Genomic DNA, 27,600 nt, shown 5'->3' with positions numbered 1-27,600 from the left:
CCTTTGCTTTTTCTGCTTGCAGGTCTGGGGATGTTGGCGAGCGTGTACACAGATGACTGTGAAAGGGGAAATGCAATGGGAATAGCCTTAGGGGGGCTAGCTTTGGGGGTACTTGGTAAGTATTCCTTGTCCCTGTGGCTCTTTCCTCTCCTGATCCCATCTTCTTTCTTAAGTTCCCCTTCTCTTATATTGTCCATTTTAAACTTTAAGAACTAGCCCCAGAAATCTCCACTCTCTAAGACCAACACACTCCAAAGCTGCTTTATTAGCTTAGTAATATGCCTACCCCTTCCGTTTATTTAAGATGCCTTTTCAGAATCTATCACACTACACTGTTATAGTGCTATTATTCCACTATTATAACAACTGCTAGGGCTGTGGAATTCTGGTTTTTTTGTAGTTCAGTGAGGGCTCGGGTCTCTCTGGTTTGAGTAGAGTGGCAAAAGGTGAGAGCTTAGTCCATCCCAGGAAAAACTAAAAGAAGTACAAACCTCCTCTTGACTATCCTTGAGGCAAAGTGCCAAAGAGCCACTGTTATTATTTTCCCACCCAGGCATTCAAAAAGGCCAGACTCAGTGCTGAAGTGGAAGGAATAGAGGGAGAGTAAGTGCTTGTTTTTGGTTCTCCTGGGAAGGACTAGGCTTTCATCTTTTGCCACTCTACTCATAGAAGGGGATGGTTCCTTTTTTGATAAGAGTTAAGGTATGGCACATTTATTGACTTGTGGTTAAGCTGACCCAGGTTTTTTAGATTCATTCTGTGACAAAAATTTCTAGACTTAAACACAAGTATATACAGTATTATTTTTTGTGTTTTTTAATGCAACAGGCTAAGTAATTGTTTTCTCTTGCAGTGGGTGCCCCTTTTGGAAGTGTGATGTATGAATTTGTTGGGAAGTCCTCTCCCTTCCTGATCTTGGCATTTCTAGCTCTGCTGGATGGAGGTGAGTATTCAGCAAGTACCAAGGGCAGGACACAACCATAGCTATGGGTTGAACATGGAGGCTCAGGCTTTGAAGTAAATGCCACTGAACACGTTGGAATTATTTCTTAGTAGAAGCATGCCTGTGATCTGGCTGTCAGGTGAAAGCTGAATCAGTGAAGCAATGAATAGAAAGTGTGCGTGAGAGAGAGAAAAAGAGAGAGGGAGAGAGAGATCATTATTCTTAGCTAAGTTGAAATGGCATATTATAATTTTCCAGTAATAATATTTCTAACTCAGCTTTACAGCTTTGCATCTTGCATCCATCAAAGATTTCACCAGAGGTAGGTACAACAATAACTTTGCTTTTCATTATTTATTATGTGTTTTAATGCTGCCTCCCAGTTCAATGACTTTATAAATCAAGGGTGTTCTTTGAAATATATATATATATACACAAAGCATAGCATCAAAATAAAATATCAAGTGAACAGAGCCAAGAAATTCCTGCAAGATTAGGGGGGAAAAGAGAAGGAGTCTCAACAGTTCTGTGTAGGATGGCCATCATAAGCAATCTTCTAAAGACTAGGATTGGGGGAGACCAAAGCAACCCTCCTCTGGAAGGATGTTTCGCAGCCTTGGTACCACTCTTAAAAACCCATTGCTCTTGCTCACCATTTATCATACGTCATACCATTTGATGATGGAATGACCAACATAAGAATTCTAGGGAAGATCTTAAGGCACGGTTGGGGGACATTAGGCTATCCAGATGTTTGTGAATATAAATCCCATTGTCTCTTACAATGGGCCATGTTGCCTGGAGGTTCTGGCAGTTGAACTCCAAAAACAGCTATTTGGCCAAAGTCTCCACACATCTGCTTTGCAGTATATATTGATTTATGTATGAAATATGAATTCTACCAGCAGCCCATATTCTCTTGAAAGGATGGTGTAGTAGATGACAATATCTTTATAGTATGCATCTAGTTTAGGAGCCAGCATGGCACTGGAGTATTGGACTATGACTCTGGAGACAAAGATTTGATTCCTGGCTCAGCCATGAAGCCCACTGGATGACCTTGTGCAAGTCATATGTTCTCAGGAGAAGACACTGGAAAATCTCCCCTGAACAAAGAAAACCCTATGATATTTTTGCCTGAGGGTTGCCATAAATCAGAAACGACTGGAAGGCACACAACACACACACACACACACACACACACACACACACACACACACACGGGGCAAGCCAAAGCCACTTTGCTTCCTAACCCAAAAGACAAGATAGTGCTTCTCTCCATTCCATGAGTGGAAACTGACAAACCACTCCAAAAGCCTTTTGTCTGGAACACCCTATGGTGAGAATGACTCTACTCTGCATCAAATCCTATTTCTCAGTAACAAGCAATCTCAGGCAAACAAACTGAGCAAGATCTCTGCATAAGATTTTGGAGGCCAAGGCCATTGCTTGCATTTTCCTGCAGCACTTCTCACTTTCCTCTTTTTTCCAGAGTACCAAAGGGACCCCCCTGTTGACCTTGTTATGGGACCCCTATATTTTGATTGCAGCAGGTAAGTCACCATGCCTTCACCATGGCATATTGTTTTGAAGTTCTGGATATCTTCTAGCAGAATGTAGCTTCTGTGGCAATAAGAACAAACATTTCCAAGATCTCTCAAGACCAAAACAACACATTCATCATTTAAAAACCAGCAGATTTTAAAACCTTTAAAATCTTTGAGTCTTTGCATCTTCCATCCTCTTGTCTAAATATAGACTTTAAGCTCATTAGGCAAAGTCTTGTCTTCTGTTCCATGAATAACAACAATGCAAATGATGCAGTCAGTGTATCTTCTTTCTCTCTCCAGGTTCAATCTGTTTTGCTAATATGGGAGTGGCCATTCTAGAAGCCACTTTGCCCATTTGGATGATGCAAACCATGTGCTCTCCAGAATGGCAACTGGGTACGTTTCTTTTCCCACCCTCTCCAGTGTACCTCTAGATTATAGCTTTTATCATACAGTTGTCCCCCAACATTCAATGAATTTTAGCAGGGTCCAGAGGACATTGTGTTCCATATATAAATCTCCTGCATTTTACTACCTCTTCTTCTGTGTTTGCCTTCCACAGAAATGGGAAATGGAATAGTTACACAGTGATCTTTAGGTAATAATTCTTGGAACCCTCTGTTTGGAAGCAAATCTGGTTATTGGCAAGCAGTGGGTCTAACTGATGCCTAACCTCTGTCCAAAGAAGTTGGCTACTGCCTCTGAAGTAGATCATCTATCCTGCTTTCATGCTGCAACAGAATGCAGAATGCCAAAAGTGCAGTAGCCAAAGGACCATGCTGTGTCTGATAAATCAAAGCCATAAATCAAAGCAGAGTCCAGAAAGGAACATCAAGATATCGGAGTCAAGAAACAGTCCAGAATCATAAATCACAGGATCCTATCTCATAGTAGACACAGGCTGAGAGAGGAACCAAATTTGTTTCCAGCAAATCAAACGGGAAAGTATCTTGACTATTTTCCCCGAGAGGGTGTTTCTCAGCTCTGTGTGTGTAGCCCCTCACTTCACCTGTGGGAGAAGAACTGGGTTTACGCCAAGCCCTGAATACTTCACCTGTCCCAAGGATTTAGAGCTATCTTTCTCACCTTCTCCTCCTCTGGAGAACTCAGGTGGCTGTCCTAAAGGAGGGTACAGCTGCAGTAGATCTTTTTTGTCTTGTAAAGCCAAATTCTCAAGGGCAGGAGCATGACACCATCTGACACTAATGGTCACTTTTTCATCACCCTGTGTACCTGCCACAAGGAAAGCATTTTCCTTTCTTTCTTCAACTTTCTGAATGCTGTTTGCTTGTAATAGCCTTGCAATTTACTGAGGAAGAGACATCCATAGTAGCTAGAAGAAACGTGTACTTTCTTTAGTCTTGCTGATCCACATAATTACAGTCAAAAGCAGACATGACATTAATTTTGTTTGGACGTCATCAGGTGGGCATGTACACATGGAACAGGAACTACCTGGCTAACTCTGGAAACTATAGTTGTGCAACCTCCCCTTCTCCCAGAACTGCAAGGAACAGCCCAGTGGAGAGGGTGCCATTTCTCTCCATCTCCCAAAGTGGTTATATTCAAAGGTCCAATAGATGTGGTTGTGCAAGGCTTTTGAAGAGGCACCTCCTGGTTAAACAAAAAGGCAGCTTCAGACGCACAGGGAGGATGACTCAGTACGTGGCAATTATGTGCTGCCTTGGAGACTAGATAATTGCCAACCTTTGTTGCAAAAAACAACATTGGAAATCTAATTTATGGAGGAATGACCTTTGGGGATGCTCTCAGCTACACTTTCTGCTCAAATCAAATTGCTACCTAGGTTCAGCAGAGTTACAGAGAGCTACTAATCAAGTTAACAACCAGGCAGCCAGGAGGAACCTTCCACCAGATATGGGTCTGTGAGAGCCATTTGTCAGTCTTTTTTTTTAGGGGGGGCAAGCTTTAGGTTACCTGGAATGAGCAGTGGAGAGAGCAAAGCAGAGTGAACTGTGTTATGCCCAAGTTTGTAAGGGCAACCTATTTAAGCTGAGAGCGTATGGTGGAAATCTCTTCCTCTGTGAACTTACCCAGGCAGGGCTGAGACAGACATTGAGACACCAAATTTGGTTTTAAACACTATGCATGTAACATTTATTAAGACATTAAAACAGTACAGACATTAAGTATCAGGGTTTGGCCCTGAGTCATGTAAACAGGACACAGTGAACCCGGATGGAACTTGGTTAAATCATCCATGTAGATAAGGGCTTAGACTGGAGGCAACCTCAATTGTGAGCCAAAGATCACAGGATGACTAACCTGCCCATAATCAAGGCTCCATTACAGTAGGACACCTAAGGGTAGTTTACTCAACGGTGAGGTTAGGAAGGCACTGCAAGATCTTGGATAACTTCAAGTTGGCAACTTCCTCTAGTAAGGTATGGAGCTGACATAAATCCAACTTAAATTAGACTGTAAGGAAGACTAAGGCTGGATCCAATCTAAGAAATAAAAATCTTGGTTTGCATTATACAGTATGGCCTTATATATACTTAGCTATGTAGCAGAAGCACTAAGAAGACCTGTTAGTGAATCGCAAAGATGCATTAACAAGACACTGGCAAGTATGTTTCATGAGCATTAAGCTTTACCAAGACATACCAGCACTCCCTAGCTGGTGTCTGGGTGCACAATGGGACAGATTCACAATGAGACTGATGCACATTGGTTTCATTGTGCATGAGTCGCAATGTGCATTGGCCACTCTGCTGGCTCTTTTATGTATCAACATAACAGCAGCCCTTTACTGGATAAAGATGTTACAGAACTGCCAAATTCCTGTAGACTTAAAACTGCCTGCAAAGGTGTAAGTTCACAACAGGATTCTGACCATAATATACACTATTCAGTGAACGCATACTAGAATAGGGGCCAACTTCAAGATTATAATCAGCAATGTAAACATCAAACCTCTTGCTGCTGCAAGTGTGAAAAGAACCACTGCTGGACAGTAAAGATCTTCAGTAAGGTACCTTAGGGAACCAGTACATCTGGAAGATATGGTACTGAATACAGATAAGGGATAAAGCTAGAGATTGACATCATTAATTTCTGAGGATTTTTGAACTCTCCTGGCAGAGATCATTTTTGATTACTGCTTCTGTTTGTCTAATCTGGTGTTTCTTAGCAAAACTAGACGAGTGCAGACTTTCCCAGAAAGCCTGCAAGATAAATGAAAGGGGCACGGAGGGAGGAAATTAAACACAAACAATTGAATTTCAATAAGCATGCTGTGTTATCTTCAGGCAAACAGAGAGACCTGTGATGCAGCTATAGTCTGAAGGAGAGTAAATTAATGATCAGCAACTGCAGACCAACTCAAGTCAAATATTTGATTTTGGTTCAATTATAACTGTAGAACAAATAATCAGAGTGTGACGCTGGAGTGAAAGCAGAAGGGAAGGGTTTAGGACATGAAGGGACCCAGCCTTAGAGCCTCTTCTGAATGCCATTCTCCTGTGGAGTATATGAAGCACTGAAAGTGTGTCTGGAAGTTTAGGCTAAGGTTAATTCTCTCACATGCGCATAGCCCTGAGACACAGGTAGGACTGGGGAATTGTTACCATCCAGATGTGGTTGGACTCAGTTCTCATCAGACCCTGACAGCTTGGCAAATGATGATGGAAGTATAAATTTATCACAGAGCTTAGAAAAAAATGTTTTGTTTATTATAGTACAATTTTCAGGAAGGCCATGCTGGGGGAAGGACTTGGGAGCTATTGTCATACAAGCAACATTTCCAGGTTCTGGAAGGCCCCCAGATGTCCTACCCCCGGATTAGACCAACGATCTACCATCTATTGATCTGGTACTCACCTACCAGCAATATGGGACCCAATGTATTTCATATACGTCCCTCTTCCCCCTTTTAAGAAGCCAGGAATGCACCTATTAGATCACATTAGATCATCTGATCCAGCATCTATTTTCTGTTCGTGGAAAACCAGATTTTCTTGGAAGTTCACAAAACAAGACATAAAGAAGTCTACTAGTAGTCGGGAAACTCTGGCCTACATCCTATTGTTAGTTCCAATTACAGTAGAACCATGAAATCAGTTGGACTTACCTATGTGTTAACTCGCAATTCAACAATTCAATCAATGGGTCTATTTAAGTTGGGATTACCCAACAGGAATTCAGCCTCCCCATGCTTGTGAATGAGATAATCATCAGGACTTCGAGACAATAACAGTCCTATAATTCAAGATAGGATCCCCATCATTTCTAGAAAATGCTATATGTCTTCATTTAAGGGTAATGCTTCCCCCCCCCCCCTTTTTTTTTTTTTTTTGCAGGGGTAGCTTTTCTTCCTGCCAGTGTGTCCTACCTTATCGGCACCAACCTATTTGGGATGCTAGCCAACAAAATGGGGCGGTAAGTGAAGAAGCCCAAAGACTTTTGGTTCTTGCATCACTATTAAGGCTGCTGATAGCATGTTTCGGAGAGAGGAGTGATTTGGAGAATGCCCGCTTTACGATAAAGACCTGAAGCAAAAAGGGGAATGGATCACTAGCTAAGTTTATATGATTCTCCAAATGAGGATCAAACCAGGACTTGAGTTTAAGAAGAGTCCTATTGGATCACATAAAAGGTCTATCTAGCTGAGCATCCTGTTTCCCACAGTGGCCAAATAGATGTCTTTGGGAAGCAGGAGATAAGACTCGTAGTCCCAATATTCAGAAGTATGCTGGTTCTTTGGTTCTGAAGAGAGCATATAGCTATGACGTCTAGTAGTTCTTAATAGCTCCACCTCCCATGAATTTATTTAATCCTCCTTTTAAAACCATCTAGGTTGATGGTCATAATTCTATAGTTTAACTATGGGCTGTATAAAAGAGTAATTCCTTTTGTCTTCCTAATTCTCCTATAATTCAGTTGCATCTGATAATTTAGGTTCTGCTGTTAGGGAGAGAAAGCATGTTTCTATATACTTTCTTGATATCAAGCTTATTTCTATACTTCACTATCACATGACCCCTTTCTCACCTGTTTTGTGGATGAAAAGACAACAAGTGTTGTAGCTTTAGGGGAGTTGCTCCATCCCTTGGAACAATTTGACTACCTTTCCCCCAACAGTATCCTTTTTGAGATGTGGTAACACACCTGCATAAGATACACTTGCATTCTAACTTTGTATAACAGTGTTATGCCATATCAGTAACTTTCCAAAAAATGTGTCTTTTCACATAATTTCATACTCTGCCCTGGGATCCTTTACGGCTTCTCAATGCCTTTGTTTACAGGTGGCTCTGTTCATTGATTGGGATGGTGGTTGTAGGAATCAGCCTCCTTTGTGTGAGTACAATGGCAGTTTTGCCTTTTCTAACACATATCTAGGGTTATCAGTTGTGGTTCGGAGACGGTGCAAAGAAGCCCATTGCCAGCTAACTCTAGATAGCTATGATAGAAACAAGACAAGGAGTCCTGGAAGAGAATTTGATAGCTGCAGCATAGGTCAGTGCTTTCTTCACTATGGCATAAAAACAGATTAACTCACCAAGAAAATTCCATCTTTATAGTAGTAAGACACAGGCTTGGTCCTAGCATAACATAATTTACCTGCTTCAACAAACTTTATAGTAGCCTATCAATAGTATTTAATTTAAAGGGCTAATAAGATCTACTGCTTTGGTTTCTATTTGTCTCCAGTAGAATCTAAACCCCATCTCCCTTCTTTTGCCTCATAGATTCCCCTGGCTCAGAATATCTATGGACTCATTGTGCCCAACAGTGGAGTTGGTTTTGCCCTTGGTAAGGCTTGTAAAGACTCTGGGTTGTGCACTAAATTGTTCAAAGAAAAACATATACACAGCACATATTATGTCCTCAAGCAGGTTGACACCAGCCAAGAAAAACCCTTTGACCATGCATTAGTAATGAAGATGTTTATATACCTTCCAGTTTGGCAGTTAATCCTCAGCCATCCCACTTTCTCAGCTCCTTTTAAAATGTCCTGGTTTTCCCTCCTTCTCCCACTTTTCTCCTTTCTCCATAGTTTACTTCAGTTGCTGCAAACTGAACTCAAAGTGCTAGAGCAGTTTGTGTTCAATTAACTCAGCAAGAAGGAGTGGAGTGGAGGAGGCAGAGGCCTGCTCTTCTCAATAGATTCATTTGGTATTTATTTCCCCAGGCTTTCTTAAATCCACTGCCTAAAATATTAGTTTTCTTCTTCTTTAATAACTTTTCCCCTCTTGTTGACTGGCCAAGCCCTTCTGACAACATTCTGAGGTTGCTCAGCCATACATGTCCTGGTTTTCATTTGTGTAATGTTCGCAGGTATGTATACAATAGAAATTGTACATTAGAAGCAAAGGTGCCACTATGTCAGCTATCCATATGGACAATTTTAGATTTTAGAGTATTTCAGATTTTCTAATTCTGGGTACACTTACAAGTGTATCCATGGATTCAGCTATTCACAGCTTGAAAATATCCCTCTCAAAATTTCAAAATGCAAACCTTGATTTAACCATTTTATATAAGGGACACCATTTTACTGTGCCATTATACATAATGGGACTTGAATATCCAATGAAGTTTGGTATCCATGGGATCTAGGTCCTGGAACCAAACCCCAGCAGATACCAAGGGCCTCTCTCTCTCTGTGTTTGAAATTTGGGAAAGTACAATGAAATTCTCTGCCTTATAATATTTATTGGTTTTATTCTGGGGACAGGTATGGTGGATTCCTCTATGATGCCTATCATGGGATACTTGGTGGATCTTCGCCATACCTCTGTCTACGGCAGCGTCTACGCCATTGCTGATGTAGCCTTCTGCATGGGCTTTGCGATTGGTATGGTTTGACACTCAGTGTAGTGTTGCTTTGCTTATTATTGTGTCTGCATGCTATTGCATCCCTATTTTAAAAATCTTTCTTTAAAAACAAAATGCAATGTGAGCAATACTAAATCACATGAATTGGATCCAGACTGAGTCATGCTTAGAGCAGATACACTGAAAACAACAATACAAATTAGTCATTGATTTCAGTGGGTTTCCTCTCAGTGTGGTAGTATCTAGATAAAAACATCTATCCCATATATAACCCAAATACATACATGTCAACGGTCTGAATTTGGCAAGGACAGTCCTGATTAATCCTCTGTCAGCCCACTTTTTCAGATGCTTTTAAAATGCTCCAGATTTTCTCTCCCCTTTGTCCTCAGCTTCCTTCATTTGCTCCAAGCTGAGTTCAAAGTGCAAAAGTATTTTGCCTTAACTAACTCAGCGGTGGGAAGAGAGGAGAGCATGAATTTTGCCCTTCTCAGTATTCAGGCAAAAACAAACTGCTGCAGCCTGGCCTAGCTTATGTGTTCATCATTAATGACTTTTGCCATCTTGACCCCACTCTGATGTTCCTTGGCCACACATAATTCACTTTTAATCTGTGCAACGTTGGAGAGTATGTTATAGATATGCTTGTCTATACATTTCTCTGGCTCAGCAGTTGGCAACTACAGCTCTTCTGATGTGACTGATATGAACCCCTCTGCCCCCCCTCAAAGATCAATACTGCTGAGCTTTTCAAGGACCATTGAGTATATGGGCAACCAAATTAACTGCATAGTTATACCTAATTAAATTAAATGTAGGATGTTTCAATTATTTAGGGTATATGTTGACATCATTCTTTGCTGGTAGGTCCTTCTACGGGGGGTGCGCTTGTGCGAGCCGTCGGCTTTCCCTGGTTGATGGTCATCATTGGAGGGATCAACTTGGCATATGCCCCTCTCTGTTGGTGTCTACGGAGTCCCCCAGCCAAAGAGGAGAAGATTGTAAGTTTATCCCTGTGGATGTTACACCATGATGTTATAGTGATGCATCAGTACTGCGAGCCACACAGTTCTTGATTTTCATCAATGTTGGAGGGTCTGCATCAGCCTTTTATATTAGCCATGCTGCCAACTTCTGATTAGCCCTTCAAGTTACTAAGGTACCCACAAGATTGGGCTCTTCAGTGCCACTATGGCACCAGTGAAGTAAGCCTTGGTTGTTCCACCCCAGCCGGACATGAGAGACATCTAGTTCTCTTGCCCACTAGTTCTCTTGATATGACTTTACACCTCAAAGCAGTTCTTTTGAAAATGGATTTTGAGTTGTTCTTGCTGCGCACGGTCATGGTGATGAGGATGATACTCATGCTTTTTCTTTTTCTTTCTCCCATTCTTTCTCCTGCCCCCAACTCCATCCTGCTCTTCCCAGGCAATTCTAAGCCAAGATTGCCCAATGCAGACCAAAAGGTATATCACTCAGAAAGCAATCCAGGAGTTTCCACTCACAGACAGCAGTGATGAAGAAACTGAGACCAATGAATGGAAGTTGCAGAGTGGCCAACAGAAGGATATGCTATCAAAAGATGAATTTTGAATGCCGTAGAGCTCTGAGAGTTCCTAAGGGGGTTCCTTTGGGAAGCATCAAAACAGGGCTGTGGAAAAATTGGGGTCCCAAGTGTTTTGGACTTCAGCTCCCAGCATCCAGTGAATGGGGCATCCTTTGAACCCTCAAGGGCTGTATTACAGCCACCTTCAGACCAAATGTTTTCCTTCCTTGCAGGTAGCTGAAGCCTCTTTGTTATTGTACTGATGTCTCTGTTGTCTCACGTCTAGCTTTAGTTAATCTATTTCTTCTTCTGCTTTATCCACGTCCGAACTCTGTAAAATTGGATGTGATGGAAATCACTTTCTTTCCAACATGTCATCTGTTTTTACGTCTCTTAAAGTTAAGCCAGTATTATAGTACATATTTGTACACTGTGGCATAGGCAAAATACTTACAACCCAGGATTGAAAGTCATTAGTTTGAGTATTCCTAGGAAGCTTTCCTGTCATGGCATTTTTCACTGTAATTTCATGGAACTAGATCACTACCCTTTCTCCTAATAAAGATACTGAACAATCTCTGGTCTGGTCCCAGGTGGCAAGAGTGCCATCTCCCTGGACCAGACCTTTGGCCAGTACATCTTCCAGTGTTATGTGTGGTTTATTGTGTTTTTTACTCATCTCAGTACAAGTTGCTGGAAACATGAGCAGGAGGGTCTCTCTGTATTTGCGACAAACTTGAAACAAAATGCTGCACCTTGCTTTCTTGCTAAAGATTCCTTGTGCAGAAAAGCCTCAATAATTCTCCTGATGTTGCCAGTAACCTCCATTTTGGTGGCCCTAAGCGGTTTTCTTGGCAAGTTTCTTCATAGCAGGTTTGCCATTGCCATCCTCTGAGGCTGAGAGAGTGTGACTTGCCCAATGTTATCCAGTGAGTATCGTGGCTCAGTGAGGATTCAAACCCTGGTCTTCTGAGTCATAGTCCAACATTCACGTGACTATAAATCCTGACATTCCATAGGATGTAGCAATGGGAAATAAAGTAGACTCATAGGCTGTCTTCTTCACACTACGCAAGCACTTTGATGCCACTTTTAACTGCCATAGTTAACACTCCACAGGATGGAGACATGCCAGTTAAAGTGGTACCAAAGTGTTATAATTATATAGAATGAAAGGGCCCCAGATGTCAGACTAAAGGAGCCTTTGGTCAGATCCAGAAAGGCTTATATGAGGACAATACTCAGCCCAAGATGTAGGACATTTAAGAAAAAGGGAGGACCTTAAATGTCCTCCATTTTGGGCTGAGTTTTGTCCTGCAGTTGCAGTTTGGTCTCGAATTTGTCCTACATTTTGTCCCTGGTAATAGTGGACAATTATGGCAACCCCTCCAAAATGACTCGAAGCAGCTTTATTTTGGCCTGTCTGTTCAGGCCCAATAGCTCCCAGGATCCCCAGGCATGAAAACCCATCAGCGCATGTCTCCTTTCTCTCTGGCACTGAAATGGCTGCCATTTCCATTTGTCACAGAGTCAACATGTGAGACTGGGAAGGAAGGTCATCAGGAGATCCTGACTAACGCAGCCAGCTTTCCAAAGGGAGGCAGAGATGAACGACCCGAGAGAAGACACAAACACAGATGGCCCATGAATCAACAACCGCTCGCTTCCTCATCAATGAACAGATTTAATAGGAAGGCTCTTGCAGAGAATTAGAAATGAAACATGCTCAAGGTGCCTTTAAATGGGCCTGAACAGACAGGGCAAAAGGAAGCTGCTTTGGGTCACTTTGGAGGGATGCTGTTTGAATGATGCATGCGTCTTAAGAGGCTGGAAGCCGCGCCAAAGCCATGCTCCAGTCCTAATGAATGGAGCATAGCAGTATGTTCAATGTCTCAGCTGTTATTGTTATCCTGATTGCCCTCCAATGGAGGAAGATATTAATGCAAGATCGCAGTTATAACAAGGAAACGTGAGTAATTATGTTGTTATTGTGTGCCTTCAAGACGTTCAGAGGTGAAGCTGTCAAGTTCGTTCACTGTTTGCCATTGCCTTCCCTTGAGGCTTAAGAGTGTGACTTCTTGCCCAAGGTCACCATGGGTGTGACCTTGGGCAAGAAGAAGTCACATCTCTCAGCCTCAAGGGAAGGCAATGGCACAGTGAACGAACTCATGACAGCTTCACCTATTATATATGGATGGACACCTTGTTGAGTATATAATCATCGCATCCAGATGCACACAGGGGAAATAAAACCTCTCAAGTGTCACAATGGAGAAGATCCCATGAGTGGCCTTGGGCAAGTCACACTCTTCAGCCTCAGAGGGCGGCCAAGGCAACATTCCTCTGGAGAAAACTCGTCAAGGTTCGCCTTAGAAACGACTTGAAAAAGCGCACCACAAAACAAAAATGTTCTTTCTGAGAGGAAGACCGCTACTGAACCCGGAAGCCCTTTCCCCCGCGTTTCTATACAAAAAGTCTTTATGGTGGAGCATGCGCAGTGCGACCGTGCCTCTTGCTGTGTGGTGACTGGTGGTAAGACATTCGCGCACGCCAGCCAGGCCGTTCAGCTGCGGCTGGAAGTCTCGCGGGATATTCCTCGGCTCTCTCCTTGGCTCTTCAGTTGCGTCGGTAGTCTCGCGAGATATTCCTGTTCGGTTCTCTCCTCTCTCCTTTGCGTCGGTAGGTCTCGCGAGATCATCCGTTAGCGTTCAGTCAGGGCGACCGTAAATCTCGCGAGATCTTCCCCTTGCCAGTGCTACTGTTCAGATGGGAGCCTTCCTCGTGGGGAAGAGATGCATTCAGACGACGTGAGTCGGGGCAGGGAAGGCCAGGGAGGAGAGAGTTCGGGGTCTGAGGGCTTTGCTCCCGTCGGTGGGGTTCATTGGTGAACCTCTGAAACCTCTCCTTAGAGCTCAGCCTTGACAGGTTGCCTCTTCTTCCAGTCAAGGTTTCCCCTGAGCATGTGCAGAGTGCAAAGGCTCTTTTGCGTCTGTAGTAAGCCATGGGTTGCATTGGCACCACTTTAACTGCCATGGCTCAGGGCTCCCAGCACAATGGCCTCAGTCTGGCTGTTTTGGCTCCTAGAGAGAGACCAAGCTTGGTTTGATATCTGTTTCTCTTGAATCATTCACAGTGTACTTGGTATATTTGGCTGTGGCTTCTATTTATTGGGCTTAATTGTTTTAAAGCCATTTAAGCAGTTGTTATTCCTTGCAAATTAGTAAATGTTGTCTCTCCTCAGATTGTCTGGGACACTCTTGGCAACAGGCAGTTCTGCTCCTTTAAGATCAAGTGAGTATTCCTGCTCTGATTCCTTCTGTCTCTGTTGAGTTCGAGGGCTATAGAAGGCACTGACTCTGCTATTACTGTCCAGTTTGGATTCAGAGGGGAAAAATCTGATTTTTAGGAGGAAGTACTGATTGAAATGATTTAAATCAGTTTCCCAACTCCCTTCTTTATTCATTCACTTGCTGGACAGGCAAGAATACTAACCGGTTGGTTATAAACCAGTAAAACACATCTGTCTGAGCCTTCTGTATTATTCAGAAATCACTTGTGCTTGAGACATTTATCACACTTATAATATACTTCAGATTAGGGTTGCCATAATTCTCTACCACAAACCGGGACAAAATGTAGGATAAAATTTAGCCCAAAATGTAGGACATTTAAGAAAAATGGAGGACCTTGATTCTCTCTCCCCCCCCCCCCTTCATGAAAAATGTTTGCTTTCTATTCTCCTCTTTGCAGGACAAAAACCCAGAGCTTTTGCCGGAATGAATTTAATATAACAGGCCTGTGCAACCGCTCCTCCTGCCCCTTGGCAAACAGCCAGTATGCAACCATTAAGGAGGAGAAAGGTGAGGATCTTTGGTAGAGTTACCCAACATGAAGTTGACGTCTTGGGCTTCCTCTGGTGTAATGAGTCTGGGGCTAATCATACCATCCCTTTGGAGCGGCCTGCTGCCTCCCAGTTCTGATAACTAGCAGGGTATGGCAGGCTAGGCAGTGACTTAATAGAGGTTTCTACCCTTCCTTTCTAGGACAGTGTTATCTGTACATGAAAACCATTGAACGGGCTGCTTTCCCTAATCGTCTGTGGGAACGGGTAAGCCATCATCCAAAATAGCCATGGCTCTGTGTGGCCACTTGACGTCTACTATAGATTGAGTCTCCCTTATCCCTTTCTCTTATCCCTAGTTCTGTTTACCAGGATGAAGAATCGAAAGCCACTATGAAGAGAAAAGACAGGCTGAAACTCAGCGCTGTTCTAGTCCTTGGGGGAACACACATTTGTCTTGCATGTTTCCCAGTCCAGTTTTATCTGCCTTGGCCACGATAGACCATACTTTCTCAGAACTGGCCATTAATTTATCACCTTCTCATTTCTGACAGGTCCGATTGAGTAGGAACTATGAAAAAGCACTGGAGGAGATCGATGAGAACCTGATCTATTGGCCCCGCTTCATCCGACACAAATGCAAGCAGCGCTTCACAAAGATCACACAGTATCTGATCCGGATCCGCAAGCTGACACTTAAGAGACAGTAAGTCAAGGCTAGACAAAGTGCAGCTCTTGGATTGTCCTTGCCTTTTTCTGGCAAATGAAGGGTGATCTCCCTCTCCTGGCAGCCTTCAGACTGACAGCTCACTTTTTAACATCCATAAAGTCCATTCTTCAAAACCAGAAGGAGACTTCCAGCCACTTGTAGTTGGGTTTATTTTCTCTTACCTTTTTGGTTTCAGTAACCTTAAGAGTGCTATGAGTAGGTATTTAGTCCTTGGGCATACTGTAGTTGTTTCCTGTTGCACTTCAAAGCACTTCAGCCTTTTAATTAGGCTTTTGATTCTCTGCAGATTTATTATTATATTTATTATTTTATTATTATTATTTATTCCATTTATATACCGCCATTCTTACGATCATGGCGGTGTACAATATATACAAAATACAAGATAGCCCAATCACCAGTGTATCCTCTGTTCTGTCTGACGATGCTATTGTATACTCTTGACATAGGCCTGTGTTTGTTACATGTGTAACAGAGTAGACTCTGATTGTTAGTTCACCTTGAAGCCCTACAAATGCGTTGGACTGTTCCCTGTTACCCAAACCAGGGGTGAGAGATGAAGGAAGTGGTAGTTCAACAAGATCTGGAAGCCTCATCAGAATTGTATAAAAGTGCTTCATTTGCAAAACTACTTTATTTTATATTCTGCCTTTTCCCTAGAACAGAACCAAAGACATTTTCCCTTCACTAACCACACCTTCTCCTTTGCAGGAGGAAGCTTGTTCCATTAAGCAAAAAGATTGAAAGGCGTGAGAAGAGGAGAGAGGTACATGTTTGTTAATATGGTCCAACCATTTCTCTTAAACCCAGGCCCAGCGTAAATACATGGTTGCCTGAAGCAACAACTGAGATCATAACAGGGCCTACTCCTGATGCCTGCTCAGGGCTCACCTTCATTTTAATGTCCCAGAATGCCTCTGCTTGCCTTGGAGAAATTAAAACCAACCTTTTGAGTTCACTTGGCTAGGAGGCCTAAGCTGAATGGATGGCTCCTGCCTGCCACCTGTAGTAAGTCTCCCTAGCTTGGAGTCACTTCCTACTTCAGTGGTGCCTTTGGTTTGGGACCCCTTCAAGCCTGGAGCTGGTAGCAGTTTCATTGGTTTAGAAATCACTTCATTTCCCTCCTTCCTCCTTTTTGTTTCCTTGACTTTATTTTGGGAAAAAGCCTCTGGAGAGTACCTCCCAGGAGGGATGGGAAGGAATGAACCTATTGCTTGGTGAGATCTTTCTGTCTTTGCATTAACTCTTCCTCCTTGTCTCTCCATCCCCCCAGGAAAAAGCCCTGATTGCAGCTCAGCTGGACAATGCAATTGAAAAAGAACTGTTAGAAAGACTCAAGCAGGACACGGTATGATATCCTAAAGCAGTGGATGAGCTTCATACTTGGGAGGCATGACAAAAATGTGTAAATATGCATAATGCAAAGGAAATGTCTGGGGGAGTAGTTTCTGTCTCTTTTTAATAAGCTGAATGGTGGGAGAGCAGGAAAGACTCAAACTGCAGAGTCCATTCCAGGTAGTTGTCAACCAGGACAGCTTTAAAGGGGGACTAGGTGGATTCACATCTGCTGGGACCATCAGTGGGTGCTGATCATGACGACGGTGTAGTGCCTCTGATATAAGAGAGTTTTCTGGGGCTTTAGACAAAGCCTTGTCAGCTTAATAGGACCTGCCAGAACTTGTATTCTGCTGGTATACACCATGAGAGTCTCAGACTAGTTCCACTTCACAATAAACCAGTGGTGGAGGAATTAGAGTATAGGTGAATGATCTGGACAGAAAAATAGGTGAGGGTAAAGAACGGAAATGTTACACCTCTGTGCTGCTGTTCATTTTGCATTGAGCACCGTGAGACCCACATTTGTAGTGCTTATATCATTTGCTTTGGAGCACTGTATTGAATACCCAAACTAAATGTAACTGGAAAATGGTAAATACTGAGAGTTTCCTTTTCAGAAACATCTCTTGTGAAATGAGTCTCACCCTTGCTTCAGATCAACCAAGGAGATGCTCCTAATGCTAATTAAGAGCAGAGCGTATTTGGTTATGGTTGTTTGGCCAGAATCTACAGGTTATGGAATCTAAGCATGATGAACTGTTGTCTGCTTTGAGAGCTCTGACTTTGAGGGATGTTTCATTCTGTGGGTTGGATATTATATGATTATGTTTTGCTTATTCTTGGCCTGCTTCCTCTAGTATGGTGATATCTATAACTTCCCTATCCATGCCTTCGACAAAGCTCTAGAACAACATCAGGCAGAGAGTGAAAGTGACTCAGATGTGGAGAAGGAAGAGGAGGAAGAGGAGAAGGTAATATTCTGGGTGGGAGTTGGGGATCCCTGCAAGTCCTTGATCCCTTTTCATCTTTATAATGAGGGACTTTTGTTTTCAAGATACTCTTATATGTTGTGTTCCTAGTATGAAATCTTTTTAAAATGTACTAGAGATCTGTGGTGGGAGTTTTCTCCCTTCCTTGCATTTCTTCCTACTGCAAGTAATATGGGAAGCCTACAGGTAGCCAATATTATGTCTACTGCATGTTAAATGTTCATGTGATTAAGACATTAGCCCTGAGAGCTTTTAGCCACATAAGGAACATTATTGTGACTTCTTGCTTGCTAAGAAGCTGAGCAGTAGACTTATTGTTCCAAAAGAAATAATAGATTCTCACTTAGCTGTGCCAAAGTAGAATTTCTGCTTATCTTGCAAGGTTTCTAAACACCTCTGACTCTGTTGATCAGTGGCTGGGAATTGGTGGAAGGAGAATTTGAGAAGACTAAATTAAGATGAGAGTATGAAGAATAGCTACTGTTGTCTAGTTGATTTTGGTTATTATTTGAATGAAGCAAAATGAAGTTTGCTAATCAGTCTTGAATTTGCATGAAAATGTTTGGCATATCAACTGAACTTTACATAGCCTGCTTAGACAAATTCCGTACACAAAAAATATTAAAATACACATTGTTTATTCAGGAGGTACCCAAAATAGACAACAAACTACTGTTTGTAGTCTTCATTTTGGTCCTATTTGATAACCAAGTTTGTTTGATGACACATATGGATTTGTTCAGTGTTATATACAAACAAAACACTTCATTGTATAGATTGTACAGCTTTGTGAGAAGAAATGATTTTCCCCTCTTCCTCTCTGGATGGTTAATTTTTTGCTGTACTATTACTGCAGGAGTCAAACAAGAGGGAGTTCGTAGAAGTGGATGAAAGTGATCTCAGTGACTTTGAGGTAGGTGTGGGCCCTCTATGAAAACCTGGAGGCTCTCAGGGCCCCATGCTCCAATACAGCCTTTCCCCAACCTGCTGCCATCAGCTTCCACCATCTCTACAATTGCCTTTCCCATGAAAGTAATGGGAATTTTAGTCCAACGCATTCAGAAGGCACCAGGTTACGAAAATCTGACTTAGATTTCTACATACACTAAGCAAAAGTGTATGTAATTGAAGGTCTTGTATACTTCGCCTCCCTTTTCTTTCTCTTCCAAATGTTAGATTACACACTTTTATATGCTCTATTGCCAATGTACACAGCATTGATAGTTAGATATAGTGGTACAGGGTGTGTTGTTATATGCAGAAAGTAATGTTGGAATCTGAATTGTCAAGTCCAGCACTGATACTCAGGCAACCTTGACCCATCAGATACATTTGTCTTCACTGGTAAGTAAATACCCCTCCAACTGAGGATCATAACTTTTCTTAAATGTTCCTGGTGTAATGTCCTAAACTCCCAACTATTTGGAGGTTGGCTGTAACTGAGTATGGGATATCTGTGATGAAGTAGAATAATTGCATGGGTTTTAGATCCATGCCTTCCAGATATTGTGGATTATAGCTCTCAGCATTCCTGACCATAGGTGGGTTTATCTAAACAGTGTAGTTGTAAATTCTAAAGAGCAGTTACTCCTTAATCACACTTGAAGGAGAATCCAAACATGCAAGCAACTGCTATGATTGTGTGGGTAGATAAACATACACCACTCCTGACAGCATCGGTATGATAACCAATTGGTTAGGATAGTTACATCTGGGAGCATAGGCTTTGAAGCACCAGGCTTCAGGTTGCCTCATAAGGGACTAAGCATGCTGTAAAGGAGTGTGCTAAAGCAGTCACATTTTTGTAATGCAACTCTTGTTTTCTCTTCAAGGATATGGATAAGCTAGCAGCTAGCAGTGATGAAGATGAGGAAGAGGCGATATCCAGTGAGGATGAAGAGAGAGAGCAGCAACCAAAGTCCAAAGGCAAAATGCCTCTGAAAGGGCCAGTGAGAAGGAAACGAGCTTATGTTGAAATAGAGTATGAGCAGGAGACAGAACCGCTGTCAAAATCAAAAGCAACGTGACTTTACCCACATTTGTGAACTGTAATATGCTAATATGTCACAGGAAAGACTACTTCAAGTGCCATGATGCAAAACAGGACTAGGAATCTTTCAGCTGAATGAAAAACTTCACTTGGGACTGAGAGACAAATGGTTATTTTAAAAAGCCCTACAGTGAATATTTTAGAAGTATATTTTTGAATAACGAGAAACGTGAAAGGTTCTGAGAGCAACTCACAGCCTTCCATATGTTACATCTTAGCGTAGTCATTGGGGTCAGATCATGTTGTACTCCCTGCAGTAAGCTGGATGCAATTTGCCAACCTGGGTTTAGAAGTAAGGAGCTAAAGATGTCTGCATTAATCTAAATCACTTTTGAGACTTTTCTTTTGGTATAAAATTGGTATATTAATAATTGAACAAGTTTGACATTCCCATTTACTCTTTCTTTCCCATCATAAGCAGTTCTGATTGCAGCAGGATGATCATACGTGGAATTAGACTGGAATTTTGTAGAATGAGAAAGTTGCTCTTCCAACCTTAAATAGTCTTTGCTAAGCAGCTTTACTGAGCTACCCAGGAGACAGAATTTCTGCGGGCTCCACTTGTACTTTCTTCAGGTACTCCTTGAGGTGATCATTTTGACAGTGCTGATAGACTCCTTGCAATAGAACCTGGTGTTGTGAGGGAAGAAATCATATATTAATAACATTTATATCAGGACTTTGTCCAGTGAGTTTAAATCAGTGTATATGCCTTGCAAGAAACCTGTGAGGCAGGACATGCTGAAAGAAAATGTTCAGCCATTTGCTTTGGTTAAATTATGCTGCTTTTATTCTCCTGGACTGTAGCCTCACTTCAGGTGAGAGTCACCAAAGCTTCCCTCAAATTTAACTCACCTTCACCTGGCCAGAAGTAGAGTGATCCAGCAAGAGAAGACATTCAGTGGCTCTCTGGAGCAACTCTTCTTTTACTGGTTCAGGTGTTGAACTCCTGTCTGTAGTCACATCCCACATCATTCTCAGCAAAGCCTTGAGGAGCACACTGAGATGATAGGTCATTCTGCAGGAAGGACAATGTAAACTAATGTTAGTCTCATTAGAAAGAACTTTTGTCTTACTGTTATTTTGGGTGACTGTCAGCAGGTGTCTCCCTGCTTCAGCGTGGGGCAAATAAAGCCCAGTGGCTGTGTTGTGTTTTTTAAATGGCTTGGGTGATTTTCCCCCACCCATTTTTTATTCTTTTTTGCTGGAGCAAAAGGGTTGGGGATCACACTGGACAAACAAGATCAAGAGACACCTCACCACTGAGTTATAGTAAAAGTCAAAGGTTTGGCCAATTCATCAGCTCCATGTAGCATGGCAAGGGACTGCAAGAGCTATCATCTGGAGGGACATTTCCCACTCCCTGCAACAGATACTGCTTCTCTAAACACACTGAACTAATGACTATATTCCCCAGTAAAAAATGAAACTCACTGGGCGATATCTCAGTAGGACCCTGCATCACAAGTTATTTTGAAGAGAAAGCGAGGCGGAAACGTGGGATATCAATGTAATCGGGTAGGTGGGTACCTGGGCCAGGCATGCTGTATGGTGCATTTTAAAGTATCCAATATTGCCAATCTAGCAGTTTCCTCAGGTCCATCAGAGATCTCCAGATACTCCACAATCACTCGCTGTAGCCTTTTCAGATGTCGGGTAATCTGAACGCCAAGCCTTCCAAAGACAAATTGATTAAGGCTTATAAACTTTGCATGAGGCATAGGTTATTTGCTTACAAGTGGAAACATAAGTGAGAAAGAGGAAATGAATGGCAATCACATCCATTTTACCTTTCTACAAAAGTGGGTAGGCTCCTGGCATACACCCTCCGTAAGGACAGCTGGTGTTCTGCTTCCATATGTGTCAGTACAAGCTGAAGCACCTCATCAGAAGGAGTAACGAGTGGAGGATCATTAGACTGTCTCAATGAAGCCTTCTCCAGGATTGGCAGCAAATCCAAAATGCATAGCAACACAATCTGTTTTAGTAATGAGAATATTTATTAGTATTTATTTGCACAATTAACCAAACATCACCCAGTGACTTTCAAGACTCTTTCAGATCTGAACATGGTTTGGCCAAATCCCATGTCAACATGAACCACTCATCACTAGGGCTGGGGAAGGCAAGGAGAATAGCTGCAGGCTAGTTCTTGGGATTCAGATTTGAAGCAGAAGGCACAGTGATGAGCTAAAAAACACCTTTGTTTTTTTCTAAAATCACTGGCTGTAGAGAATTAAAAGAAGACAAGCTGTGAAACACCAGCCCTTAAGGTTGCAATACTACAACTTCCCTCCCAGAAAGTCAATAAAGCTTACTCCTGAGTGGACAAGAGTCGGGTTGTACTGCAAATTACCTGCATGACTTGAGCTTCCTTGCTGTAGAGATGGATAGAGAGGGCATGATTCACAACTTGTACCCTGTTGAACTGGCAGAGGTCAGCTGCTGGCTGCAACAAGAGGGAATCAGTGTGACAGTCTGACCTGCTAAAGCTACAGATATACTCCTCCGCTTGGTACAGAAGATTTTCATCATCCATGCCTAAAGAAAAAAAATCAAAAGCTTTGATGGGGCCTTTACTGCTAGATCTAGAAAACGAAGTGACTTAGTGGATGCCATTTAGAAGCAGAACAATTTTGATTAGAAAGCATTAGATTGAATTCTTCATGTTCTGCTTAGGAACTTCTCAAACATATAAAGTTGAGATATACCTATGTACCCAATAATCATCAGATCATCTGTCTGTATCCTCATTACACCCCAGTGGAGTTTTTCTTTTAGATTAGGAACTTCTCAAGACATCTGTGGTAGCCACTGTTGGAGGCAATGGGTATAAGGGCTTTTGCATAAGCCAGCAAGCCAGTTATAAAGCATTTTAGGCAAGCATAATTTCAATGAGATTCCAGTTCACTGGAACAAAAGTGGGCAATCTCAAACTAATTCATGTCACCCTTGCGCTAATTTTAGAAACCCCCACCTGGATGGGGAGAAAGATGACAGGGTTAAATCTGACTAGTCTTTTCTAGACTGGATCACTGAAATGCAATGAAATGACAGACCACAATTTATATAGGTCCCACTGATTGTAATAGGGTTTTCTTTAGTTGGGACTAAAATTAGGTCTTGGAATAAAAAGCAAAGGGATGGTTCTGCTTATTTTTCACTCTGGTTCAACCAGCTGCTGGCTTCAGCTGCACTCACTGATGGCATGTGCCCTAATACTAACCCCAAAGTAATGCAACCTCAACATGATGTTGACCCAGCAACTATCCTAGATCAAACAATGGTTCTATCAACAATAACAATCTAAAAACCTGTTGAATCTCATGATCATTTCAGTCCCATAAGAACTACAGGAAAAATCAACTTAATTTATATTAAGGATGGTATACGCTGAAACATATATGCCATTAAGTCTTTGCTCTGGAGTCACAGGAGGTCAGGAAGCCATCCTCCCAGAATCAACCACTGATTTTATTTGTTGCTGTTGAAAATGAGGACTAAGAAATGCCACTTTTTTTGACCCACAACATATATTTGTGTGTGTGTTCACAAGTGGGAGATATATGGAGATGCCACCATGGCATTTCAACTACGTTTTTCTTACCACATTCCGAATGATGTGGTGTAGGCACTGTACTCCCAGGATTTTGTTCTCCACACGATAGTCATCCGACAGCAGCAATGAAGGGGGCAAAACGTTTTCCAAGTGCTGGCTGAGCCAGGGCCTTGTGATCTGCTGGAGCACTGAAGCAAAGACATATTTTGTTGCTGGGTTGCGCTGCCATGTTTCTCTGAAGGAGAAGAAAAAGAATAATTATGCCCCTAAAGGTATTCAAAGTGGCTTTGAATCAAGCAATAGCAAGAAAGAAGGAGGCAACAATATAAAAAGCACACTTCATGTTTGCTTCAGTTGCAGCAAGGTTGATTATGAAAGGCAATATGATTTGGTCTCTTATTACGATGACTACTTTAGCTCCTTTGCGTGCAGAAAGTCTCTTGTTCAATCCCTGCCATCACCAGCTAAAAGGATCCGATAGCAGGGAATAGTGTAGAATAGCTTCCTATGTTCCTGCCATCAACAAGATTAGATATTGGAACACGCTAATCAGGTAGCCTTCTATAACACTTTTTAAGTTAATCTTATAGCAAACTGGAATGACCTTGTTAACAAATATACAGTGCATCAGTGTAACTATAACCAGTTACAATATGTTAGAACTGGTTATAGTTACACTGTTGCATTGTAAATTTCTTAGCAAGGTCATAACAATTTGCTATAAAAGTAACTACAAGAATGTTATAGGAAGCTACCTGACTGCTAGTTGCCATTTAGTTGCCATTCAGGGTATTCCTACATTGGTTTGTGTAGAGGAAATATAAACAAGCCTAGAAAACATATGCAAGTAATTCCAATATACAAGCTCCCAGAGGGTTGGGCAGATAGCTACATAATAGTTAGGCCTAAAACATAACTCCTCATGACTCTCCAGATGTTTTAGGCTTTAAACAGTGTGGTCAGTGATGAGGGATTGTGGGTGTTCTTGTCCAAAATTACTGGATAACCAAAGGTTGATTTAAAATTAACATTTGACTTTAGAAACAACAACTGATTATTCTAATTCCTATAGTATTGTCACCAAAGGATGCTTCAGCCTGATGTCTTCTAGGTGCCTACAACCACAACTCCAATATGCTCCAGTCAGCATGGCCAAGGATGATGGGAACTCCAGCCCATTTTGTTGTTGTTGTTCATAGAGTCATAGAATTGGAAGAGACCCCAAGGGCCATCCAATCCAACCCCATTCTGCCATGCAGGAACTCTCAGTCAAAGCATCCCCATTGACAGATGGCCATCCACCCCACTACACTCCAAGGAAGGAGTGTGTTCCTCTGTCGAACAGCCCTTATTGTCAGGAAGTTCCTCCTAATGTTGAGGAGGAATCTCTTTTTGTGGAACTTGCATCCATTGTTCAGGGTCCTATTCTCTGGAGCAGCAGAAAACAAGCTTGCTCCCTCAATATGACATCCTTTCAAATATTTAAACAGGGCTATCATATCACCTCTTAACCTTCTCTTCTCCAGGCTAAACATCCCCAGTTCCCTGAGTCGTTCCTCATAGGGCAAGGTTTCCAGACCTTTCACCATTTTAGTCTCCCTCCTTTGGACACACTCGTTTCTCAATGTCCTTTTTGAATTGTGGTGCCCAGAACTGGACACAATATTCCTGGTGGGGCCTGACCAAAGCAGAATACAGCGGCACTATTACTTCTCTTGATCGAGATACTATATTTTTACTGATGCCGCCTAAAATTGCATTGGCCTTTTTAGCTGCCGCATCACACTGTTGACTCATGTTCAACTTGTGGCCTACCTGGACCCCTAGAACCTTTTCACATGTAGTCTCCTTAAGCCAGATGTCCACCATCCTATATCTATGCATTTCATTTTTTCCCCTGGCTAATTATTGTGTGCCTTCAAGTTGTTTGCGACTTATGGTGACCTTAAGGTTAATATATCATGGGGTTTTCTCAGCAAGATTTGTTCAGAGGAAGTGTCCCCTGAGGCTGAGAGAATGTGACTTGCCAAAGACCACCCACATCATTGGAAAAACACCGCTGGAGGAGACTTCCTCTTCAGTCCTTGTATCCATCATCGCTCAGCTTTCACTCACTTGGTCAGTTCCGGCTTCAGGTACTGCATCACCTCCACAAACCATCCCTCTTGACCATCATGGGCGCCTCTGAGGAACTCAGGGACTGACTGGCAACCTGAGACGCGAAGAAGACCCTGCAACACCTCCTGGGCTTTAGGCCGAGTCCTTGGGTTGCTCCAGGGCTGCTCCACAATGTGGGTGACAGCAAATACGAATACTGGCCCAGCCATTTGGTGCAGAATTGCGTTGGCAACTTGGACGCCCAGTCCTTCTGTGCCTTTTGCCTCGTCCGCTTTGTTCAGGATGCTGCAGAAGACCGGGATGGCGGCTGCTCCTCGGTCACCACAGGAAGGGTCTCCTTGCTGCGAGGGTGCTGCATATTGGCACAGTGCTTTGCCCAGGAGGCCGAAGGAGGCGTAATCGGGGCCATCTCTCAGCAGCCACCGGCAGTCGGCCGCCTCCAGGATGGCACCAAGATCCTGGACCAGGGAGGCCTTGGTAGGTGCCCCAGTGGCAAAGAGATGGAGGAACTGGGAGAGGACCTGCTCTACTGGGGTGCCTTCTAGGCATTGTGGGTCCTCCAGTGGAGGGAGTCTCAGGGAGGCCAGCAAGGGATGGGGATCCATGGCTGGCAATGGAGGCACTCCCAAAATGGCCGCCTCACAGGGCTCCCCAAATGGCTGTCTCGCAGGACTCTCAAAATGACCGCCTCACAGGGCTCCCACAGCCGAGCTTCCTGTTTATTCCTTTCTCATTTCTTCTGGGAAGCCCCCAAAGGCCTCCAGGACCCAACCATCCAGAGCCTAGAGAGCTGTAATACGGAGCCAGGCTCATTAGATTGGCTTCCCTCAACTAGAGAAGCGACGAAACCAAGGCTTCAGTTTCTCCTTAGAAGCCTCCTCAGAAGGGAAAGGAGAAGCACGGCTCCACTTCCGGTCCAAACCGGAAGTCTATCTTTTTTCGCTCAGCGCCCATAGAGATACTAAAAGGGACCGCTTGGGCTTAAAGGGCCAGCGACCTCTTTTCTTTTTTACCTCACGCTCACCACTATTCTCCTTTCAAAACGCCCTTTATTCAATAATTTTTTAAACCCCCAACTCTTTCATATGTACCCAAACCATCCTATTATTGCCTATTAAACTGTTCGCAAACTGTCGTAAAAACGTCGGCGGCGCTTTCCGGCATGTCGCAAAAACGCGGAAGCCGGCGCTCAGAGTCCGTCGGTGAATAAATTTGCATAACTAATGAGGTTGCGAAAATCGGGAAACAAGGAGGGAATAAAAGCAATTACGGGGCAAGAGACGTGAATTCTTTTTAAGAGACGTTGTTAAGCCATGAGAGGAATCCGTTGGCGCAGCCTAACCCTAATGTAAAAGCTCACCCTAACCTAAAAGTTCATCGAAAGCCTTGGCTTCTGAGGCGGGTGGCGCTGTTTTCCCTGATCCTTCAGGTTCTGTAACGTGATGAATGGGGAGTTCACGCGCGCATGCGTGAAATGTGCCGTCCCAATTGTTACGACGGGGCACAGTACCCTTCTGAACAGAACCTTAGCTCACTCTTCATTACCAAACAGCCTTAACTCTAGGGCTCTATTGACCAGCCATGTTTATTTATCATGTCTTTCCTGTCAAAGGCCTGAACATCAAAACATGTGTGATGTAGACAATAAACCACAACACTGTGTCATCCTGAAGTGCTAAAATAAACACACTCCTCCCTCCATATTTGGATTTGCGGCTTTGATTATCCCACAGATTTGATTGATATGTCCTCTCTAGGAATCTCTAGGTCCTCCAGTGCAACTCTATAGTCAACTACAACTAAAAGTCTCACTGAAAGACCTAGAGATTCCTAGAGAGAATACTAGGCATTTGTGGCTCCTCCGGCGCAACTCTATGGTCAGTGTCTGTCGGATGTTGGCCACAGAGTTGCACTGGAGGACCTAGATATTCCTAGAGAGGAAAACATGGTGGTGGTCTTATTTGTGGTTTTTCCATATCCATGGGGGTCTTGTGCCCCTAAACCTAGCAAATATGGAGGGACAAGTGTGTGTGTGTGTGTGTGTGTGTGTGTGTGTGTATATATATATATATATACACACACACACACATACACATACATACTGGAGTAAGGTGTTAGGAATGTTGTTGAGA

General features: G+C 42.8%; 3 protein-coding genes and 1 non-coding gene across 4 annotated transcripts in view; 3 read left to right on the top strand and 1 right to left on the bottom strand.

Moving 5' to 3' along the window:
- Positions 1–11,458, top strand: part of SLC18A1 (solute carrier family 18 member A1) — a 14,482-nt gene extending 3,024 nt beyond the window's left edge. The window contains exons 5-15 of the mRNA XM_042475382.1: positions 23–115; positions 854–943; positions 1,222–1,265; positions 2,436–2,496; positions 2,794–2,889; positions 6,816–6,894; positions 7,764–7,815; positions 8,208–8,271; positions 9,197–9,316; positions 10,165–10,298; positions 10,726–11,458. Of these exons, the coding sequence (XP_042331316.1) occupies positions 23–115; positions 854–943; positions 1,222–1,265; positions 2,436–2,496; positions 2,794–2,889; positions 6,816–6,894; positions 7,764–7,815; positions 8,208–8,271; positions 9,197–9,316; positions 10,165–10,298; positions 10,726–10,890 (998 nt within the window). The 3' untranslated portion in view covers positions 10,891–11,458. The remainder of the gene's footprint in view (positions 1–22; positions 116–853; positions 944–1,221; positions 1,266–2,435; positions 2,497–2,793; positions 2,890–6,815; positions 6,895–7,763; positions 7,816–8,207; positions 8,272–9,196; positions 9,317–10,164; positions 10,299–10,725) is intronic.
- A 2,071-nt stretch (positions 11,459–13,529) lies between these two features.
- Positions 13,530–20,104, top strand: MAK16 (MAK16 homolog). The gene is made up of 10 exons (XM_042475947.1): positions 13,530–13,650; positions 14,085–14,134; positions 14,594–14,703; positions 14,887–14,951; positions 15,239–15,390; positions 16,126–16,180; positions 16,688–16,762; positions 17,610–17,723; positions 18,598–18,654; positions 19,574–20,104. Exons 1-10 carry the CDS (start codon positions 13,636–13,638, stop codon positions 19,766–19,768), a joined length of 888 nt encoding a protein of 295 aa, XP_042331881.1. The 5' UTR covers positions 13,530–13,635; the 3' UTR covers positions 19,769–20,104.
- Positions 20,105–20,110: 6 nt separating this feature from the next.
- Positions 20,111–26,431, bottom strand: TTI2 (TELO2 interacting protein 2). Its single transcript, XM_042475946.1, has 7 exons — positions 25,466–26,431; positions 23,399–23,585; positions 22,148–22,240; positions 21,582–21,769; positions 21,322–21,465; positions 20,647–20,809; positions 20,111–20,421 (listed from the first exon to the last, which is right to left on the bottom strand). The coding sequence occupies exons 1-7, from the start codon at positions 26,071–26,073 to the stop codon at positions 20,320–20,322; spliced, it is 1,485 nt and encodes a 494-aa protein (XP_042331880.1). The 5' UTR covers positions 26,074–26,431; the 3' UTR covers positions 20,111–20,319.
- A 457-nt stretch (positions 26,432–26,888) lies between these two features.
- LOC121935873 lies at positions 26,889–26,988 on the top strand. Its single transcript, XR_006104895.1, has one exon. It is a non-coding gene; the product is annotated as a small nucleolar RNA U13 (small nucleolar RNA).
- The last annotated feature ends 612 nt before the right edge of the window (positions 26,989–27,600 follow it).

Source organism: Sceloporus undulatus, chromosome 6 (assembly GCF_019175285.1).
Source record: "Sceloporus undulatus isolate JIND9_A2432 ecotype Alabama chromosome 6, SceUnd_v1.1, whole genome shotgun sequence".
NCBI lineage: Eukaryota > Metazoa > Chordata > Lepidosauria > Squamata > Phrynosomatidae > Sceloporus > Sceloporus undulatus.
Note: the sequence above shows the minus strand (reverse complement) of the source record. Positions and strands in the feature narration are given on the sequence as shown.

What these genes read in the sequence shown, in the direction of transcription:
- MAK16 (XM_042475947.1), top strand. An exon ending in TTCTGCTCCTTTAAGATCAA is followed by an intron (nt 14,135 to 14,593) that starts GTGAGTATTCCT and finishes TCCTCTTTGCAG; the next exon opens with GACAAAAACCCAGAGCTTTT. An exon ending in AAAGACTCAAGCAGGACACG is followed by an intron (nt 16,763 to 17,609) that starts GTATGATATCCT and finishes TGCTTCCTCTAG; the next exon opens with TATGGTGATATCTATAACTT.
- TTI2 (XM_042475946.1), bottom strand. Translation starts at nt 26,073, where the DNA reads ATGGATCCCCATCCCTTGCTGGCCTCCCTGAGACTCCCTCCACTGGAG. An exon ending in AGGAAGCTCAAGTCATGCAG is followed by an intron (nt 21,770 to 22,147) that starts GTAATTTGCAGT and finishes TTACTAAAACAG; the next exon opens with ATTGTGTTGCTATGCATTTT. An exon ending in CTACCCACTTTTGTAGAAAG is followed by an intron (nt 21,466 to 21,581) that starts GTAAAATGGATG and finishes TGTCTTTGGAAG; the next exon opens with GCTTGGCGTTCAGATTACCC.